General features: G+C 35.1%; 1 protein-coding gene across 1 annotated transcript; it reads left to right on the forward strand.

Annotated features, from left to right (window-relative positions):
• Positions 1 to 7,659: 7,659 nt before the first annotated feature.
• LOC117318319 (poly [ADP-ribose] polymerase 2-like) lies at positions 7,660 to 22,078 on the forward strand (the record flags this gene model as incomplete). The annotated part of the gene is made up of 14 exons (XM_033873319.1): positions 7,660 to 7,740; positions 10,321 to 10,508; positions 10,939 to 11,053; positions 11,702 to 11,911; positions 12,384 to 12,587; positions 12,934 to 13,049; positions 14,281 to 14,450; positions 14,952 to 15,048; positions 15,702 to 15,791; positions 16,264 to 16,348; positions 16,924 to 17,062; positions 17,437 to 17,500; positions 18,488 to 18,619; positions 21,954 to 22,078. Coding segments are annotated over exons 1-14 (1,754 nt in total), but the record flags the coding sequence as incomplete, so codon positions are not given.
• Between the last annotated feature and the right edge of the window lie 1,071 nt (positions 22,079 to 23,149).

Genomic DNA, 23,149 nt, shown 5'->3' on the forward strand with positions numbered 1-23,149 from the left:
AATATATTTACATTTGGTGTAGCAATGCCCTTATATATTACTAGTAAATCCCTACCAAAAGCAGCTTCATCTATGAGAGTATAACTGAAGTTGCCCTGAGGGCGTATGAATATCTCACTTGCAAAAAATGTAAACAAAGATGGCCGCCATACATTGTAAAGTCACATTGACATGAGATTTTAATAAATTCTGAATAAATATGTTGTGGGAACGTAAATATAAGCGATAAACTGCCTAGATGCGGCAGACCTACTGGTATAACTGCCACATGTGTCACAGACAAACAATCATGGTGCGCTAGCGCGCACCATTCAGTTTGTCTGTGACACATGTGGCAGTTATACCAGTAGGTCTGCCGCATCTAGGCAGTTTATTGCTTAAATAGAATATATCTCAAAAATAATTAGCAACAAACATATTTTACTATGGCACTTAGGTTTTTTCTAAAACATACATGCATTCAACAAAATGAGCAATATTGGAATACAGAATATATTTTTTAAAATAATTAGCAACAAAAAACTTACTGTGTCACGTAACGTTTGTTTTCTAGTACATTCATGCGTCCAACAAAATGAGCAATATTGGAATACAGAATGTTATATTGGGTATTTAAGTTATTAAGTTATTAGCAAGAAACATATTTTACTGCGCCACTTAAAGTTCCATTACAGCAATAAATGTTTTACTTAATTACTTAAGTTTATTTCAGCAAACTCAGCATTAACAGGTCTATATCTATTGATTGAATTATAATTATTGACGTAAAAACAATGTTCATACATATGATATTTTATTGTCGTTTTTATTTTTTGAAATTAGGTATCAAATAAAAACATATATACACATTTGATTCTTGATGTTTAATTTTAAATCCTTAAGTGTATCGACGCTGATGATACAGTGCTATTTGCATTTAAACACAGATAAGACGAAAATAGTAGTTTTTAGGAATGACGGTGGTATAAGAAATATCAAAAGATGGTTTTATGATAATAACAAGCTACAAGTCGTCGACCAGTTCAATCATCTAAGCATGCTCTTTAATTACAACAGTAAATTTGATTTTACTCAAAAACACATGGCAGATCAAGGTAACAAGGCATGTTATACAATTTGTAATATATCTAAAAATCATAATTCTAATATCCAAACGTAATGTTCTGTATTCGACACATCTGATTACGTTAATAGCGTCATAGGTTACAGTGCAGAAGTACAGGGCTTTCATAAAGCCTTTGGTATTGAAAAGATTCCCATATTGTTTTGTAAAATCCTTCTCGGTGTTAAAAAAACAATAGTTATAATTCAGTTTACTGTGAGCTGGGAAGGTTACCATTGTGTGTCGAAAACTGAAAATTATTTAATATTGGTTAAAATTAAAATGTACGAATAATTGTAATTAAAAGTCATGTTTCGAGGAAAGAATTTTGTTGAATGATAGCTGTATTTCGGATATTCGCACTGAACTTAATAAATTGGGTTTAACTTATCTTTGGAACATTGACAAAGTTAATTAACATACATCTACATTTATTGATCAAATACTTTTATAAATTAACCAGCTAGGAATTTTTGACAAATATTCAAACAACTCCGAAAGGTTTCTTTTGTCGACATCTGATACAACTATATTTGGAAAAAAAAAAATAAGAAGCTGTAGCTCGTTTTAGACTTAGTTAACATAATTTGAATGTAAACTAGGAGGATATAGAAACATTCATAGGGACCAACGAATCTGTAACCTATGTAACTAAGGTGACATTGAAGACGAATTCTATTATATTTTATTTTAATGTGTTACTTTTATCGTGTCCTAAGATGCAAGTATATTCAACCATATTAAGACCAAGTGTTTTCCAGTTGATTCATATCTTTACTACTCAAAACATCAACGAAATGAATAATTTAGGAATATTTAGGCCTCTTAATTTTAAACAACGTACCTGAATAGTTGAATTTACATTTCAGTATATCATATTAAATAAGCTGAAAAATTTGCTCAAATGTCTTGTCTTTTTATCGTACTGCATGGTTAATGGGTATCAATTTTATAACATTGTATGAATTCGCATACAGTACCGTATGCTGTATTGTATGTAACATATTGTATATATTTTGTTTGACCACTGCTGAGCACAAGCTCCATTGCAAATTTGTAATTTATTTTATGAATGACAACTCTCCAATGTGTTTTAAAAAGAAATAAATACACTGAACTGAACTGACCCGTCTACATTCAGTAAGAATACAAGAATGCTACCGCACGCACGTAGTTATAAAGTTCATCGCTCAACTGAGCACCGAATTGAGCACATTTCTGTGATCCCCACATCCTACGCAACGGTGCATATGAATTTTGGGCAAGATCCAACCGTCCAAAAAGCTCTTAAAATGATGACAGAGACGCCGTTTTACCCGTCTATGTTCAGCCATAATTCTACCGCCGCACGTGGTTTGAAGTTCATCGCTCAATTGAGCAGCAAATTGAGTTTCTTTCCGTAATCCCCAACACCCCACTCGAAGTGCATATAATTTTTTGTCAAGATCAAACCGTCCTAAGTACTTTTACTCAGCCTTATGGGAGTCAGACGACTCGGTCGGCATCAGTTTCGGCCTTTCATAAGGAACAAACAAAACATACCGCAGCCTCCCAATAAACACGTGCATTCTCCTCATGCAAGCATATCGCACGCACCCCCCCCCCCCCCCCCCCTGTAAATGGCCTTAACTGTTTATAGGACGTTTACCAATACTAAACTAAAAACAAAAACTACATAACCTGCAACTGAGACCTCCCTTATCCTGTAAAGGAAGGGAATACTTCATATTTCTGTTATTTCTTCAAATGGGTTACCAGAGGTACGGTGTCTGAGAACACAGCGAACGTGAAGGTCATGCCGACAACGACCAGTGTAACATTGTTTGCAAACGTTGCATCAAATGCCATGCCTTGTAGAAGGAAAGGAAGTTACTACCAGTGAAATATACCCAGAACTTTTCTTTTCCTGAAGTCAGGAAGATAGTGGAGAATAAGGACACTGCAAACCCCACGTATGCAACAATTGTTGAACAGTCGACAGCAGGTGCCATCTTTGTGAAGGACGCATCGATCCAAGCATTTGAGGACCAGTCTGCCTGGGATGCTCCCGTGATGGCAAACCAAGCCAAACACAAAACAACTAAATGTAAGAGACTCCCACTGGAGTGCTACTCCTAAACCTCTAGAACCTTCCAGACAGACACCATCGTAAGCAACAAACATGATAAACCAACGAAACTTCAAACCAGGTGCCGACCACCACTGACATACTCTATCAATGCCGTCGGTCGACATCACCAGGATTATCGTAAATGCAATCAGGCAACCTTCCACCATACCACCTCAGGGCCAAGGAACACCAAAATCTAGGGTACATATCAATAGGCTTCCTGTCATGAACAACCAACCAGCCAAGGATTTAGATGACCCTATTAATAGTTACACTGCACGTTAAACAAAATAAACCAAACCAAACATTAGATATGGCGTTCTTATGGACAACAGTAAACATCATACCGCTCATATTACGCTTGCCAAATAAACTACACCAAGCAGTCCTCTCGGGCCGATGAACGGCCATCATGAACCAGAGTAATGGCCAACAAAACGAACAATATTATTATCCAATGGAACACACGCAGGCTAAAGTCAAATAAAGAATAGTTTCAAAAGCTATCAAATTTAAAGCTGTCATTTTTTGTTTGTGTGAGATCATGCTCAAAACCCAATTACTCAAATTTCTCACTCAACAATACCATTCCAACTGTAGGAAGCCGAGCAGCAGGTGGTACGGCTGTAGCTGTCCATAAAAATATTCGTCACAGAATGATCCTGTTAAATAACAATTTACAGACTGTTGGCGTCTGTGCAATATTACAAAGACAAGTAACTGTGTTCAATTTATCTTCATCCGGGTATTGTTGTCACTTTTGAGCAACTGAATAACACCGTCTCCAACTCTAAACACCATTCATCATTCTCGCATTTTTAATGAGCATAACAAGCTGTGGGGCTCTCCAAAAAGAGACTACTGGGGATTGTAAAGATGAAAACAACTTGTCTTTTTAACAATAATACCCCTACCTATCTGAACTCTTCTTCATGCTCTGGTGCCCACATTGACCTATCATTATGTCGTCTCTCCATTTTACTCGATTATGACTGGAAGGTGAATAACGATCTATGTGGGAGCGACTACTTCCCTATTTTTCTTAAGAATATTTGGGCTCGTCTTCATTATCACCTACCTTGATGGAATGTGCACAAAGCAGATTGGGCCCAACTCCAACATGTGTGCAATGAGATTACCACAGAAAGAGTTTCTAACTTTGACGACCGAATCAAAATATTTTACCGAAACATCCTCATCTATTGACAATTCCAAAATCCGCGTCAAAACCTACGAAGTTCCTTTTGTCAGAAGAATCTTTAAAACACGAACTAATCGGGATGCTACTCGAAGACGCTACTTGAATTGTCCAGCTGCTTCAAACTACAGTAATTTAAAAAAAATGTCTGGCAAAGTCTCGGCGAGCAATTAAAACTGCCAAAAGAAACAGCTGAAGAGAATATGTAATTATTATCCAAGATACCATCAAACATGTCCTCCAAGAAAGTATTGGATAATGTTAGGAAAATAAGTAGGGAAAAGAAACATTAAACAATCTCACACCTCATTAAAACATGCATTTACAAACCACATAGCAAATAACTCATCCACTTCAAGCCAGCCCCGAAAAATACTAGTCTTTAAAGAGAAAGAAAAGAAACAGCTAAAATTCAATTCAACAAACCAGGAAAGTTACAGTGAACTATTTACTCTACCAGAGGTTTCAGATTCACTTTGAAAATCACAGGACTCTACTTCATGCCCAGATGACATTCCATATCAATTTTTCAATCACTAACCGGACTCGTCACTATCGTTCCTTCTTTACACGTTCTACCGAGTTTATGCTTCTAGGGCTCAAAGTAACGCCTATTTTAGCGGCCATTGCGCCTTTAATTCACCATTGGCGACCAGTTATTGACTATAAGGCGCCTGCATGGCCACTAAAAAAACTGTGTAAATTTGCAATTTTGTTAATCTTTCAAAGGTTGCAGTTATTATGTTAAAATGACGTTCACAATCGAAAAAGTTACAGAGAGATGTTATACTGATCTAAAGATCTATTGAATTTAAGACAACTAGGCCAGGCAACTAACATTTCCAGTTGGCGCTTAGATTATATAACTTGGTAGCCAAAACGGCCACCTGGTAAAAATATCCACTTTGAGCCCTTGCTTCTGGAAAGATTCCAGATTCGTGGAAGAAATCCACTGTTATCCCAGAACCGGGAACAGATGCTACTGATCCAAACATTTACCGTCCTGTTTCTCTCACTAGTTTAGAACGGAAAAAAAGTTTGTTTCTTGAGGCCAACGATGTAATATCCCCTCTTCAAAGTGGTTTCAAAAACAGAAGAGGAACAAATGACCATCTCATCAGACTGCAGACATTCATTCGAGACTTTTCGCTAAGACGGAACACCTTAATTTATGAGATAAAATATGGAAAACGGTTTTGATGAATTTTATATATTTATGTAATCATTTAAGACAAAAAAATATTACTAATATTTTCCACTTAAGAAATATTTCAATGAAGAAAATGTTGAAACTCATTACTATACTGACGCTTATATCATTAACCGTATATAAGTCATGGTTGTCCAACTGTCAAATCCACAGTACAAATAAACCAATCGTACTCCGATGTTGGCCTAACGTTGTACCAATATCCAATAGCCAGCCAACCTCTGATGCGAAATTATTAGTTTAGTACGAGGGTGGCCCAACGTTGGCCCGATGTATGATAACCGATGCCAACGTTGAGCCAACGTATGTCTGCTATCTGGGTTGTTGCAATGTTCTTTTATCTTGAGAAGGCCTATGACACCACTTGGAAGTATGGCATCATAAAAAGGTCTTCCTGAAATTGGCGTACATCCCCAGTTTCATATCAAATTACCTGTCAGATAGACACTTCGAAGTCCGTGTTGGCTCAACTTTTTCTGAAACTGACAAACAGGAAATGGGAGTCCCACAGGGTGGAAGTATTAAATCAACCATATAGTTAAATCCCTTGGTCAATTAACCGGAATATCGCTATTCGTGGATGATTTCCTGATGTTATAGATCCAAGAACATGCACACGATATAGAACACTACAGCATAATTTAAACAAAAAAAAAATTGAGAAGACGAAAACGGTTTCAAAACAGACAAATTTTCTTAGTCTCGTTTTCGATTCGAAACTTTGTTTAATTTCACACATGAAGTATCTAAAGGATAAGTGTTCCAACTAGGGTGTTGAACACTATACGAGTCATTTCTAACACAAATTTGGGAGCGGACCGTTATCCTCTTATTTTTTTTTTTTTTTTTACAATAAGTAAAATAATCGCTATGGCCAGATAAGACCGCAGTCGTCGATGGGCCGTTTAATAGAAAAAAAAAAAAAATTGCATTGTAAATATATTGCATTTTGTAATATATTTTTTGTATATGGTTAAAGGGACGTAACTCGAGCATACTGTAGTGTTGTTGTGTGCCTTGTGTCAATGCCATTGGCATCACTTGGTCAGTTGTACCTATTCAAATTAGATTTTTGGTCAGAAAACATTATATCCGACAGCTCCGGCCAGATCAGTATAACATAAGACCAGTAAAGATCACTCTTGGGTCCCTTAACGTTAGTGTTATAGCTAAGTTTAACGTTACATGTTTTTCACGAGAGTATACGTACGCGTAGTGCCGGTTTCATTATTGAACACAAGACAAAAACACAAATTTATAACGGGAATTTTTTATTTAGTTTGACGTATATTGGTCACGACTGTGTACAAAATAATTGGCTGCCGACAACAAATGTATACAGTATGGCCAGCCCAAACAATATTAAAATATTGACAATGTCCACAACTTCAGATATTAAACTTGACTACACAAAGTTCATCAAGTGCATTAAAAGCTTGACCCTGGGAACAGTGGCAAAGTTGGTGATAAGCTAACGAAAATTATAACTATAGGTTTATAGTTGAAGTTGTGCGAAGCGCGAACGCCGAATGGTCTAGATATGGAACATAACCATATCTTGACCACCGCCACACATTTATTTCCTGAACGGATTTTATCTTTCTCTCGTCATATTACCTGGCTTTGTCTTTAACTAATAATGAAATCTTTAATTTTTCAACTTCACGTGTAAATTGTCAACTACATAATACCAGAGACCTATATTTTTAATATAGGTCTCTGATAATTAAATATTGATAAGTAAAATACGTTGAAATTCCAACACAAGAGTCGTTTGCCGCTTTTAGTGCTTCCAGGTACGCCTCGTTTTAAAAGTGAAACTGACTGTGGTGACCGGCAAACCATTATATAATATTGATGTAAATGTTAATACTAGCCTCGAAATTATTAAGAAGTTAAAACGTTGTTTACCCCTTCACTAATCTAAAAAGAAAAATCCGTGCAGAAACTATTTAATATTGTAACGTGACTATCCAACCGTAATGTAGGCCAATGTTGCGTTTCATTAAAAAGTATTGTAATTTCGAAATATACATAAACCTTGTGTAATCATTATTTTGCTGAATGTACACAAACTTTGTCAAGCAAGGGGTTGCTAGCTATGCCGCGCAAAAGGAAAGGTGAGAAATTGCTTGTTTTTCATGACATGCTATTGTAAATATTGGATCCTATTTAATGACCTTGTCGGGACATATTAACGCTGAAATGTAACGGAAATTAATTTTCAAGACCGAAGTATTTTTCCCGCCATCGGATCGTTGAACTAACAGTAACAGAATAGAGATCTAACCCTGGCATGCAATTTTCCAGTTTTGGACTCTTAATAGTTAAACGGTTTAACTGCATAACAAATGCTTTAGCTTTTGACTTCTGAAATGTGATGAAGAATACTGATGTCATTATTTATATAATTAGTTTCCCTTAATCGGAAGTCATAACGTTAAAACTCACACTGCATGTACTGTCAGGTTAACTATGTCTGAGTGGTTAAGAAGCATAACTAGACTTAACTGCATGGTCGCCGATTGCCTAAGTACAAATATTCCTGTCCCCACCCCTGCATCTCCTCTCTCCCAAATTGCAGGACTCGTTAGAGGCGAATAAATATTGAGTCTGTTATCTTTTCTCTTCTTTCTTCATGATGTCTCCCTTGACACTGCTTATACTTTTTGGCCCGTTATCAAGCCTTCGCTCTTGTGAGGAAGGTCTAGCTTAAATTACTAGGGTTCTATTAGCCCGAGTTTCCTCTGACCCTGACAACATGTCTGGTGTAGGGCTAGAGCACACAACTATATAATATGAAACCGTGGAATTCTCCGACACTGTTTGGTGGCGCTAAGATTGAAAATCAGGGGTGACATATAACACCTACCGGACATATACAAGAGATATTTTGTTACCCCAAAACCCCCATTTAGTCCCATATCAATGTTATATTCCATCCGTATAGACCCTATTATTTATGGGATTTTGTAAATAATATAGTCAAGACTACTTGTCTGGCAGCTGTATTCTTTCGGTTTGTTTTCTGTTTATAATAAAATTTATTTATTCATATAATAAAATATAACAATAATAATATTATTGGACGAAGCCAATACTAGCATCCAGATAGAAGTTACAATGAGTTTTTTCCCCGAAATATGGATCAGTTCATTATTGTCTATCTCATGATTATAAAAACATTCAGTTTGCCCCCAATGCTTATCCAATCGGGATTCAAATGTTTTGATCGTTGGGGACGTAACGACGGAATTAGGAAGAGAGTTCCAATGGTTAACAACCCGCTCACTGATAGAATATTTTCTCAAATTTAGTCTACTTCTTCTTTTTAGTAGTGGCAGACTATGTCCTCTTGTTATTTTGTTATTGTTTAATTTGGAATTAACAAACCCGCAATGACAGCTTTATCGTATCCTCCATTTGTTAGTTTGTATACTTGGATCATATCTCCTCTCAGTCTTCTATGCCTTAGTGTTGGTAAATTAAGGATCCTCAATCTGTTTTCATAACTTAGATCTGTCATCCCCTGTATCTGCTTCGTTGCTCTCCTTTGCACATTTTCTATTTCATTTATATCTTCTTGGAGATAGGGATTCCATACACAAGCCCTGTATTCAAGATGTGGTCGTACAAGCACTTTGTATAAAAGACAGTTCTAATGTAGTGTTATCTTAGTATGTGTACACAGGGGTAGAATTTAACTTTTTTAGTAACTCGCACGTTGTTGCGAGTGGATAAAATTTTAACTCGCAAAATTACAAGCTTACTCGCAATTTTGAAATTATGTGTTAACATTAAATATAACAAATGTTTTATGATAAGTAATCTTTACTTGCTTCAAATAAAGTTTTTATTTGAGACAAAATACAATTAATCTTTTTGTTTTTTGTTTTCAATGAATATTAAAGGATTTTGATTCTATATATTTTTTTAATTACATGTTAATAATTTATTTTCAAGAAAAAAAAAATCAGTCATTTCATTTGATTTAATCATGTATGATTTCTCATAAAATCTTTGACTAATAATGAAATAAGTATTAATAAAATTCTATCTAATTAAAATGCTATTCCCTGTCCATCATGATTTTACTAACGAGTGCTGTGTACAAGCGTCACCAAGATAATGCATTGTCTGTGTGTCGGTTTTTGTTTCAAGTTTTCGTCAATGTTTTACAATGTGTGTCGGTTTTACCAGGATTTATATGCACTCGCAGAAAAATGCAAGTACCACAATTTTCTACTCGCAAAATGAAAAATCAGCTCGCATTTAGCGAGTGTGCGAGCGTTAAATTCGAACGCTGGTACATTCTTCGGATAGTTCCCATTATTCTATCAGCTTTTAGTACCGCATCGTGAATATTATCATTGAAATTCAATTGAGGTTAACGTTGTTGTCTGTTACAATTCCTAGGTCTTTTTTTTTTGTCATGTGGTCTAATGTGACCTTAATTGACTCTTCCATTTTCTTAATCTTTATATAAATGTAACGCTGCATTATTAGTTTTCTTCCCCACATGCATAACTTTGCATTTGTCCGGATGAAACTTCAGAAGCCATTTTATCTGACCATTTTATATTAGATTATTATATGTAATATTATATATTATATTAAAAAGAGTGAAATATCATCTTAGATTATCTATTATTAAATTCTAAATCTTACCCATAATCATAAACATTATATATGTTTTACAGTAGTTGAAAGTAAAGCAGGAGGAGATGCCAGTTCATCCAAGAAGTCATGTCTCGATGGATCAGGTGGGGCAACCATTGATTCATGCACGGTTCGCTTCGAGTGGGAAGGCGATAAAAATGTATGGACTCAGTATGCCAGCAGTGTCAATGAGTCTGTGTGTGCTGCTGTAGCTAATGGATTGAAAGAGGTAAGAATAGTATCCATTTTTGCCTGCATGATGTAGCCAGGTAAATAGTAACATTTTTGATACAAATACTGAAAATATGTATGAAATAAAGTCATTGTCTTCACATTGGGAAAATATGTTCTCAAAAAAAAGAATTAAAGCAGCCTTTTATATTTTCTGTTGTACATCCCAGCAAAAAAAATCTCTACAATCATAAGTATTCTGTTGAACTCTTTTAACATTTGCTGATAGGTTTCAAAGAGGTATGTATACCTAATTTAGATATAAATATAAAAATTCAATATACCACATTACCAGGGATTGTCAGTTTCTCGTCCATTCATCATTACACCAAATCATTTAATAATTCTTCTGATTATTACACCAAAACATTACTTTTCCTGTTCTTTCTCTGATCTCAAATATGATTTCAATATTTTTTGTTTTCAAGATTGATTTTGCTGTTGGAAAGACGTCCTTTACTGTCAAGTTGGAAACCATGGTCCAGAAAAACAAGAAAACTGGATGGCAAAGACGTCTCAGATGTTGTGTACAGGAAGATGGGGGTAATGCTTGTCCTCTTTCTGAACTAGTACTAAATATTAACCCTATAATACTCTCCTCTACAATCATATTTGAATTTCCCCTACTTTGACAGAAATTTCAGAAAAAAAAACTGGCCTCGGGTAGTGAAAATTAAAATCAATGACTTGCAATTGTCATAAAACTGAAAAATAGAAATGAACTTAACAGTTTGTTGTAAATATTCTTACTTAAAATTTGTTACCTCAAAATTGGTATTCTTTGAAAGTTGAATCATATTCCAATGTACAATATATAAATTTACTAAATTAATATCTTAAGTAAAATGTGTACTGTTTATCCATAATTTGCAAAAATGTTGTCCCAAATTTAGGAATAAGCCATGCTAAGGATTTCTGTCTGTGTCTTAACAAATCAAATGCATAAAAATGGTAGCTCTAGAAAAATCTGGAAGTCATATTTTGTCCCAAAAAGATTTGCTGAGAATATATATATCATCTCTGTATTATAAGGAATCCTTTTGATACATCCATGATGGATGGTTGACACTTAATTTATAGAATGGTATTTTTCAGTCTCGCAGTATAAAGTTCTTTTTTCTCTTGTTAAGTGAATTCCCTCTAATAGGTGATTTCCTCATGGGATCCTTAATAAATTTCCTGGAATTGTAGGATTCTATGTATGGCAGTGGGAGGATGAGAAAGGGAGGTGGAATCCCTACAGCTACGATGTCGCGGTTAAATTGGAAAAGGCTCGACAGCTCAAGGAGACTGAAGTAGATATATCGGCTTGTGCTCGATCTTACAGTGTGGACATCTCAGCCATGGAACAAACCAATACCGCTACAGATGTAGTGAGAAACGTAGCCAGGATCAAGTCAGGTACCTAAAGGAAAAATAATGAATTTCATTATACAGTGGATCCCGCTTATAATAATATTATACTTTTCAGAGGGAAATATTAAAAATAAGATTAGATATAATAAAAACCAAGCAAGCAACAAATATATTCCCCTTTAACAGGAATTAAGGCCTATTACGACCGTAAGGCCTGTGACATTGCATAGAAAGGAATGAAAAACATCTTAGTGTAGAAATAAATTTTTATATAGAGGAAAAATATCAAAGTTTGACAACCACTGAACCAGCTTACTATCAGTTTTCACCCTTTGCTGGGCTGTTCAGGTAAGGCTTATTTTGGAAGGACAATTCAATGATGTCATGTCATAATGAACGTGTGTTCACATTACAAATATACAAAACACTGCAAATTTTTCTATGACCTGTTGAGACTAGGTTCTGATATTTTTTATTAATTGATCCTCTATATTGGCCTGTTTGGTGATGTTACTAGATGCAGAAGAAGCTTCGGGAGAAGAACCAACAGTAACCAGTTCCCTGAATGATACTGCAGCAACAAAATCAGGCAAGGGAAAGGTCAAGGCAGAACCAGTGGACAATGAGGCAACAAAATCTGGGGGGAGTGCTGCAAAAAGTGGAGGAAAGGCTTCAAAATCAGGCAAAGGGTCCGACAGGTCGGGGGAAGGTGAATCAAGGGGTAGGTATTAAGTGGAATTACTAGAACAAAGCCATATAGATTTTGAATCATACAGATGGATCGCTCGGTTTAAGCTGGCAGTTTATAGCATAAAATTATTGGTATGTTGTTTGTTCGAGGTGGTCACCGCTCATGTAAAGCATGGTCAAAGTTAACTTGGTAAGTTTGGTCAAAGAAAGATATCTATAGATATTTTTGCAAGCACATATTTCAGAACCCATGTCAAGTGTAGCGTGAAGCTTTATTGATGGGGATATTGACAAACAATTTGTACTTCGTTAAGTTTTATCAGAAAATCGTCATTTGCCATGACTACATTAAAAGTTTTGATTTGACTGTTTTGTAGTGAAAACGGTAATCGTAAAGAAAGGAAGTGCCCCTGTAGACCCAGAATGCACTTTGGCCGGAAAAGCTGAGGTTTTCACCGAAGGCAAAAATGTTTGGGACTGCATGCTCAATCAGGTATTATAAATGAAAAATAAATGTATAAACAGAACAAAGCATTTGAGGTAGACAAATTTTGTGTGTTTAAAATATATATAGTATTAAATACTCCCGAACTGAATCTGGCATGATATTGTAATTATGGTAATGGGATAAAATCTCTTTTCTTTCACCGATTTCATTTCAGGAGGAAATTGTAAAATTACAGGATTCTTTACAATCTAATTAAAATCAAGATGGTCATTCTCACTACGTTATATGCACATCTAACAACATCCCATATGGGGTCACGTTCTGATGACCTTTGAGATATCTGTATGTCACTTTCAGGGCGAACTGTCTATTTGTCGATGAAATTAAAGCAAACCATTTCATCATAGCTTGCATCTTAAGCAAACCATTTCGGCACAGCCTGTATATAGCTATATGCTACGTGGGACGAAATGACATGAAACAAATTGACAGATTATGCAACCTATGAACTATAGTCATGCTAATTCGGACATATAAAATTCACTTCCAAGATTCTGGAAGTAGTCATTTGATTGGCTAATCCAAAAGGTCACCCTGACGTGACCCCTTATGGAATGTTGTTAGATGTTCATGTATTCATCCAACCTGTAATATGTCCATGGGTCCATCACGACCTTGACTCAAAACACAGAAAAAGCATTTGTTGGCACTTAAAATTCTGCTGAATTGCAATATAGGCATAGTACATGGGCCAGGTACCATAGTGTTCCATTTAATTGATGATTATTCGTTTTACCTCTGACCATAATTAATTGATCATGGTTTTCTGTGATCAGTCATGGTTTAAGTATAACTTTGAAATTTGCGGGAGTTATTGAGATTAACAGCAGGCTTGAAACATGAATAAATGAACAAGATCACTGATAAATTTATATAAAATGTACATTTAAACAACATTTTAAAACGTAAGCCAGGCACCTTAAAACATATCCACAAAATTTTTCATCATTTTGGTGTATGCATTTGCAGAGAGTTTCCTTCATGTTCATGATCGATCAATAATCAGTCATCAATCGTTTTAAAAAATAACGATTATCATGAGTTTGAAGCATTAAGTTGCATCACTTTTACCAGTCACGGGCTGATAGTTATTGTCTGATAAATACAGAACCGGGCGTACAGTCAACACCAGGGAAACTTTGAGAATTCTCATTTAAAAAATAATCGATAAAATAAAAATGATAATGGTATGATACTTCAGTTTTACTATTTCCAGACAAATGTAAGCAATAACAACAACAAGTACTACCTCATCCAGCTACTGAATGAAGGCAAGGGAAAATTCCACGTGTGGCAACGATGGGGTCGGGTCGGCTATAATGGCCAGAACAATCTTGTACCATGTGGAGGTGACCTGGATAAGGCCAAGACAATGTTTACAAAAAAGTAAGTAATTTATACTCTGTGCATGGAATTTGTGTAGGATAAAAATGTTATTAAAATTCTTTAATTGCCTTGAAAAGTTTCTGAATTTTCATTTTTGGATTTAAAGAGTACTTGATTAGCAGTATTTTTTGTATTATTTATGTCATTAACAGTGAAACTACTTGTTATTGAAGCTCAGAATATTTCATATAATAGGAACATTACTGTAAGAGCTTAGGATACGAATCTTGTGGTCTAGCTACCATGAATTCTGTCCATAAGTTCGTTATATTCTGTTACACTGAAACCTGACTTTACCAACACTGTTGAACTGAGTCAATGTGTGGGATATGACAGTGTGTCGTTATTGACAGTGGAACATGTCGCGGTTCAGGTGGATATGGTCAGACGATACAGGATGTTGTTAAAGTCAGTGTTGGTAAAGTCAGGTTTATTTTCACAGAATGCATTTTACCAAACAAGTGCTTCTTGTAAAACAGTCATTTAAAACATATCTTTCAGATTTACTGACAAGACGAGAAATGATTGGGCTAACAGAGATAAGTTTGTTAAAGTTCCTGGAAAATACGACCTTCTTAAGATGGACTATGGTGAAAAGGTTAGTAATCTGAAAATAATAAAAAATAATTGTTCATCTTGAACAAACTGAAGATTGTAAATGTGACTCAACCTTTTTGCTTTGTGATATTTATGTTTAAATATAAACAGTTTTAGCTCACCTTGTCCAAAGTACCATGGTGTAACATCCTCTTTCAAACTTTCAAAATTTGTGTTTGATATTATCTTTAAATATTTCTCTAAATCCTTAATCTGCATCAAATTTGTTTGGGTATCATTTGTAACATCCTTGGGTGAAGCATACTTGCTCAGTGTTGTGTAAATGGAGGGTTTGCACTGCTCCCTTGGGGGCTGAGGGGCATGTCCCCTCATAGAGAGACATGGATATTAAGTTTGAGCAGTTTTCGACCAAATTTTCTAGGAATCATTAATTACTAGAAAGACAAAACAAATTCTGTATACAGACATAAGTATTGTCTCCCTTGGTACCAACAAAGAGCCTTTAATTGGGCTATGACTATTTCGAAATGATCAGTGATATATCCAAGCAAGTGTGGCTGTTGTAGCCAGCACTAATGTGAAATACTGAAGTTTTTATTGTTTTTGACTATTTTGTCATTGTCCATATATATGTGCTACATGTAGACAATGTTCTTACATGATATATATTTCATCCAATTGATATTTCTTCAGGAAGGTGAAGATGAAATGGACGCTGGGCCTTCGGGTAGTCTCAAGGACGATACCCCGGTTCCTTCCTCAAAACTGGACCAGAGGTTGCAGGTAAGATAGATTACAGTGAAGAGCCGATATATTAGATCAGGTAGTGTTACATTAGATATAGAAGTCTTTATCGTCAAGGTTAAAGGCCAAAAGTCACATTCAACTGTGTTTTCTTAAACAAGAAATCCAATACAGTCAGTTAGTATTACTGAGGATTGGACAAATTTATATTTTAAGCCCACAGGGCATACTGTATCGTTTAATTTCACTGGCTAATATTTTTGTGGTTGTTTCAGTCGAACCAAGTATGTGATTATTAAATTCTGTAACCATGCATTTAAAAAGACGCAGTGAATAATGCTGTACATCTGCATTTATATAACATTTATATGTACATATTTACTGGGTATAAATTTTCGTGTTATATTAAATGACCACAAATATAGCAAAATTAAACCCCCGCAAATATTACCGACTATACAGTATGATGCCGTAGTTATACAGTAATGAGCTATTGGTGTTTGTAATCCAGGACCTGGTGAATTTGATATGCGACATTAAATCCATGGAAGAGGCTGTGATTGAAATGAAATATGACGCCAAAAAGGCTCCTCTAGGTCAGTATAGTCCAAAAAAAAAATAATAAAAAATCTGTCAAGGCACTAATTTTGGACTGGAGACCCAATTCATTTTTGTAAATTTGACAATCTCTAGTGCAAAAATGTGGTCTCAAATTGCCTTGAGGTTATTTGAAAAAAACTATCATTTCCATTGACATATAATACATTTGACTTAACTGCTGAGTTGATAACAGTTTGTACATGAGGTTGTAATATAATCGAAGATGTTTCAGTCATAAAATTGGATTTAGATAACAGCCCTTATATCTTAGATTTGAAGGACACCCCCCCCCCCCCCAAGCTGGAGATGTCAAGTTTTTAATTTAAATTTTTTTTAACCGAATTACTCTTCACAGGTATGATATAATTGTATTAATATTAAAAAAAGACACGTCGAGGTTGACCAGAGTTATGAAGCTTGTGAAGAGAACAATTTGGGAAAGACATATTTAAAAAAAGATTTGGATTGAACGTCATTGTCGTTGTTATTTACCAATGACTTCCATTATGATTTTGTGTGTGTCAGTTGGTTTGTATGAATATTCACATCTTTTCTTTCCCACTTTGTACAGGAAAGCTAACAACAGAACAAATCAAAGCGGGATATGCCGCCCTGAAAGTCATCGATACATGTATCACCAATGGTGACTTCGGTACAAAACTAAACCGGGCATGTGACGATTTCTATACCAGGATCCCCCACGAGTTTGGGTTGGTCTTCACATTCTTAGTTTGATATCTACCTGTTCATATCTCATCAAGTGTTTGTAAGCATAGGGGGCTAACACATCAACTTCAATTAAGTGTTGGGGATGGGATTATTGCAGAAGAATAAATAACATTTAATTGAAACAGTAGACATGGGTGCACTTATTACAAGGCTCATGCTTATTGTCCAATAAATATTTAATACATAAATAAACAATAAATATTTAATACATAAATAAAGTACATGTATTGGCATAGCAATATTGGAGTTACAGTCAATATACTGTACATGCATCATGTATATGATGAAAAATTTTACTCCTTACAATTAATAAAGTTACGAAATCATCTGTCTGATGAGAAACAATTTGTTTAAGGATGCGACAGCCGCCTGTGATACGGACCAAAGAGGTGGTAGAACTCAAGATGCAGCTTCTGGAGGTATGATCCATAGCATGTAAACCTGAAAATAGTCCCAAGAAAAAATGTAATTAAACATTTTACAGAAAGGTCGCTAATCTATCAGTATAGGGAGTCCTCCCAAACAGACTTGTTTCTAAGTGGTAAATTGTATACAAGGGGTGAGATGGCAGTAGTCGGTCAGAGAAACGAAGGATTGGAGTGGTAATATATATTGTTATATACCAGATGATATCAGTAGTCTCCCTTAAAATGAAGGGATATGGTATGTATCTGAATAACACATCTGATTGTAGAACTATATTATAATCCAATTTATTAGTATTTTTCTGATGATCTTTTATTTCCAAAAAATGATCACAAAGTAAATGATGTTGGAGGGTTTATTACCAGACATGAACAAGTCTTTCCCACCACTGCCCTGCAGGTAGGGCGTAAGAATTGTACCTGCTGCCCCCATTGCATGATCGTAAGAGGCGACTAAATTTGGGATCTTATCTTTTCTCTTCTTTCTGAACAACTTTCTTCTTCCTAATGTCTCCCTTGACAATGCCTCACTTTTGGCCTTTAGTTGAGCGTTCGCCGCTGTGAGGAAGGCTTTGGGTTCTGTCCCCTGGCCGAGACATACCAGAGTCTTTAAAAATGGTAGTTGCTGCTCCTGCTTAGCGCTCAGCATATTAGGAGTGGGACGACTGGTTCGCCCGTTGTCAGTATAATGTAACCGGGTGGGGTGTGCTGCTGGGTGTCTTCGGCAGTATGCTTCAGTGAGGTAGCACTATAAATCGGCAAAAGTTCCGGTCTATCACAAGGAGACTTAACACGAACATACCGCAGCCTCCCAAAACACACATACGCACTCGCTACACGCATGCATGTCGCACGCACGGGAGGCCGTCCTTAAATGACCTTAGCTGTTAATAGGACGTTAAACAAAATAAACCAAACCAAACCAAACCAAACTTGCCCACCAAGTGTTTATGAGTCATTTTTTTGTTGTGTCATGTATAGGCACTTGGCGATATTGAAATTGCGATTAAGACACTGAAGATGGGAGACCGATCCGAGAACCCAGTGGACAGACATTACCACTCACTCAAGTGTAAAATGGAACCAATGGACCATAAGTCGGACGACTTCAAGGTAGGTGGATCGTCACATTGGCAAAGTATAAATGTCCCGTGTAAACAGAACAGCATTTGTAGATCTATAAGAGATTCCAAAAATTATTTCTGTTATTCTTGTCAAGAGAGGAGGGCTAATGTATGTGTGTGTTGTGGCGTCTATGATTAGTTTGTCACATTGCAGTCAATGGAAAATAGGATTAAGATAGTTACAGGTGCTCTATACAGGTACATTGGACCTCTTATACTGCATTTTTGTGCAAGAGATCTTTCAGTGTGTCAAGTGTATGGAATCAATAAAAAATGTTAAAAGTAAACAACCATATTTTATATTTAGGATAATATCATGTTACCTGTATTACCTGTGTCATGTTATAGATGATAACAGATTACCTGTATTGTGTTATAGATGATAACAGATTACCTGTGTTGTGTTATAGATGATAACAGATTACCTGTGTCGTGTAATAGATGATAACAGATTACCTGTGTTGTGTTATAGATGATAACAGATTACCTGTGTCGTGTTATAGATGATAACAGATTACCTGTGTTGTGTTATAGATGATAACATATTACCTGTGTTGTGTTATAGATGATAACAGATTACCTGTGTTGTGTTATAGATGATAACAGATTACCTGTGTCGTGTTATAGATGATGACAGTTTACCTGTGTTGTGTTATAGATGATAACAGATTACCTGTGTCGTGTTATAGATGATGACAGTTTACCTGTGTTGTGTTATAGATGATAACAGATTACCTGTATTGTGTTATAGATGATAACATATTACCTGTGTCGTGTTATAGATGATAACATATTACCTGTGTCGTGTTATAGATGATAACAGATTACATGTGTTATAGATGATAACAGATTACCCGTGTTGTGTTGTAGATGATAACAGATTACCTGTGTCGTGTTATAGATAACAGATTACCTGTGTCGTGTTATAGATAACAGTTTACCTGTGTTGTGTTATTGATGATTACATATTACCTGTGTCGTGTTATAGATGATAACAGATTACCTGTGTTGTGGTATAGATGATAACAGATTACCTGTGTTGTGTTATAGATGATAATATATTACCTGTGTTGTGTTATAGATGATAACAGATTACCTGTGTTATAGATGATAACATATTACCTGTGTTGTGTTATAGATGATAACAGATTACCTGTGTTGTGTTATTGATGATAACAGATTACCTGTGTTGTGTTATAGATGATAACAGATTACCTGTGTTGTGTTATAGATGATAACAGATTACCTGTGTTGTGTTATAGATGATAACAGATTACCTGTGTTGTGTTATAGATGATAACATATTACCTGTGTTGTGTTATAGATGATAACATATTACATGTGTTGTGTTATAGATGATAACAGATTACCTGTGTCGTGTTATAGATGATAACAGATTACCTGTGTCGTGTTATAGATGATAACAGATTACCTGTGTTGTGTTATCGATGATAACAGATTACCTGTGTTGTGTTATAGATGATAACAGATTACCTGTGTCGTGTTATAGATGATAACAGATTACCTGTGTTGTGTTATAGATGATAACATATTACCTGTGTTGTGTTATAGATGATAACAGATTACCTGTGTCATGTTATAGATGATAACAGATTACCTGTGTTGTGTTATAGATGATAATATATTACCTGTGTTGTGTTATAGATGATAACAGATTACCTGTGTTATAGATGATAACAGATTACCTGTGTTGTGTTATAGATGATAACAGATTACCTGTGTTATAGATGATAACATATTACCTGTGTTGTGTTATAGATGATAACAGATTACCTGTGTTGTGTTATAGATGATAACATATTACCTGTGTTGTGTTATAGATGATAACATATTACCTGTGTTGTGTTATAGATGATAACAGATTACCTGTGTTGTGTTATAGATGATAACAGATTACCTGTGTTGTGTTATAGATGATAACATATTACCTGTGTTGTGTTATAGATGATAACAGATTACCTGTGTTATAGATGATAACATATTACCTGTGTTGTGTTATAGATGATAATATATTACCTGTGTTGTGTTATAGATGATAACATATTACCCCTGTTGTGTTATAGATGATAACAGATTACGTGTGTCGTGTTATAGATGATAACAGATTACCTGTGTTGTGTTATAGATGATAACATATTACCTGTGTTGTGTTATAGATGATAACATATTACCTGTGTTGTGTTATAGATGATAACATATTACATGTGTTGTGTTATAGATGATAACAGATTACCTGTGTCGTGTTATAGATGATAACAGATTACCTGTGTTGTGTTATAGATGATAACATATTACCTGTGTCGTGTTATAGATGATAACATATTACCTGTGTTGTGTTATAGATGATAACATATTACCTGTGTTGTGTTATAGATAATAACAGATTACCTGTGTTGTGTTATAGATGATAACAGATTACCTGTGTCGTGTTATAGATGATAACAGATTACCTGTGTTGTGTTATAGATGATAACAGATTACCTGTGTTGTGTTATAGATGATAACATATATTACCTGTGTTGTGTTATAGATAACAGATTACCTGTGTTGTGTTATAGATAACAGATTACCTGTGTTGTGTTATAGATGATAACATATATTACCTGTGTTGTGTTATAGATAACAGATTACCTGTGTTGTGTTATAGATGATAACAGATTACCTGTGTTGTGTTATAGATGATTACAGATTACTTGTGTTGTGTTATAGATGATAACAGATTACCTGTGTCGTGTTATAGATGATAACAGATTACCTGTGTTGTGTTATAGATGATAACAGATTACCTGTGTTGTGTTATAGATGATAACAGATTACCTGTGTTGTACGTGTTATAGGTGATAACAGATTACCTGTGTCGTGTTATAGATGATAACAGATTACCTGTGTTGTGTTATAGGTGATAACAGATTACCTGTGTTGTGTTATAGATGATAACAGATTACCTGTGTTGTGTTATAGATGATAACAGATTACTTGTGTTGTGTTATAGATGATAACAGATTACCTGTGTCGTGTTATAGATGATAACAGATTACTTGTGTTGTGTTATAGGTGATAACAGATTACCTGTGTTGTGTTATAGATGATAACAGATTACCTGTGTCGTGTTATAGATGATAACAGATTACCTGTGTTGTGTTATAGATGATAACAGATTACCTGTGTCGTGTTATAGATGATAACATATTACTTGTGTTGTGTTATAGATGATAACAGATTACCTGTGTTGTGTTATTGATGATAACAGATTACCTGTGTCATGTTATAGATGATAACAGATTACCTGTGTTGTGTTATAGATGATATCAGATTACCTGTTCAACACTCACGCCGCTACACATAACCAGTATAAGTACCAGGTGGTGGATATCTTTGATGTTGACAAAGATGGAGAAACAGCTGCCTTTAAAGATTATGGAAATAGGTTTGTTAACAAAAAAAAAATTATTGTCTATTTTTAACGTCAGGGTGGCTTTGGCACCTGCCGTTATAGTCGTGGTGGGTAAATTTTGTTAGTGACACTTTTGTTTCCGGGCAACAACTTCTCTTTTCTGTAATACAAATGATATTCATCCACAACCTAATAGAGTTCCTATTCTAACAGCAATTATTGACACGATTTAACTGATAGGTCACGTGTTTACTGCAATTATTTAAAATTAAATATGAATGTTTGGTGTTCTAGACTATTTTAGATTATAAATATAAACATTTTCCTCATCAGTACATGCAATTTTGTTGGCGTCGGATTAAGTAGTTCTGTCTCAACCCTGCATCGAAAACGAAAGTAAAAATATTCAGTTTGCTCGTCGTTGAAACAAGTGTCCACAGAGAAACTATCCGCATATCTTAGACTCATATGTTCATCCTGAGATTATATGCAGGAACATTTCATATAAGCCTAAAACCAACCGTGTTTACGTAGTCAAATGTTTACAATTCTATAAATAGCTTTGCTGCGAAACAGGGATAACTTCAGCTGTCACGTGACTGATCACATGGTCATCAGCCAAAATGGCGATTATGTCTAATGTAACTTAACCAGCGACCGGTCGTGGTTTCATATTTATTTGTATGTCGCTAGAATATGCAAGAAATATCAACAGGAATTGAAGGCAAGTTGTAAAAAACTACATTGTCGTTTTTCATGAGGATTTTATAAAATAAGATTATTATTTGTTTATTTAAAAAGAATCTAACGATTATGATCCGTGACTGATGTACTGGCGTCTTGTTTGTAAAAACTGTACTGTAGGCCTATGTATGTAAGCAGTTTTCTATCGGAGGTAGCCTAAAGTATAAAGCATTTTAGATGTTACTAGGGGTCATAAAATAGATGTTTGCTAGGCCTAATTAACATCTTATAATTTAAATAAAAAACTTAGGCTGTGTACATCTTGGATTTTATTTTGGTTGTACTAGTATGTAACTGTTAATAGACCGATTTGTCATTCAGTTGATTTTTTTCCAAAGTTTACAAGCAGCTTTACTGATT

This window comes from Pecten maximus, unplaced genomic scaffold (assembly GCF_902652985.1).
Source record: "Pecten maximus unplaced genomic scaffold, xPecMax1.1, whole genome shotgun sequence".
Taxonomy (NCBI): Eukaryota; Metazoa; Mollusca; class Bivalvia; order Pectinida; family Pectinidae; genus Pecten; species Pecten maximus.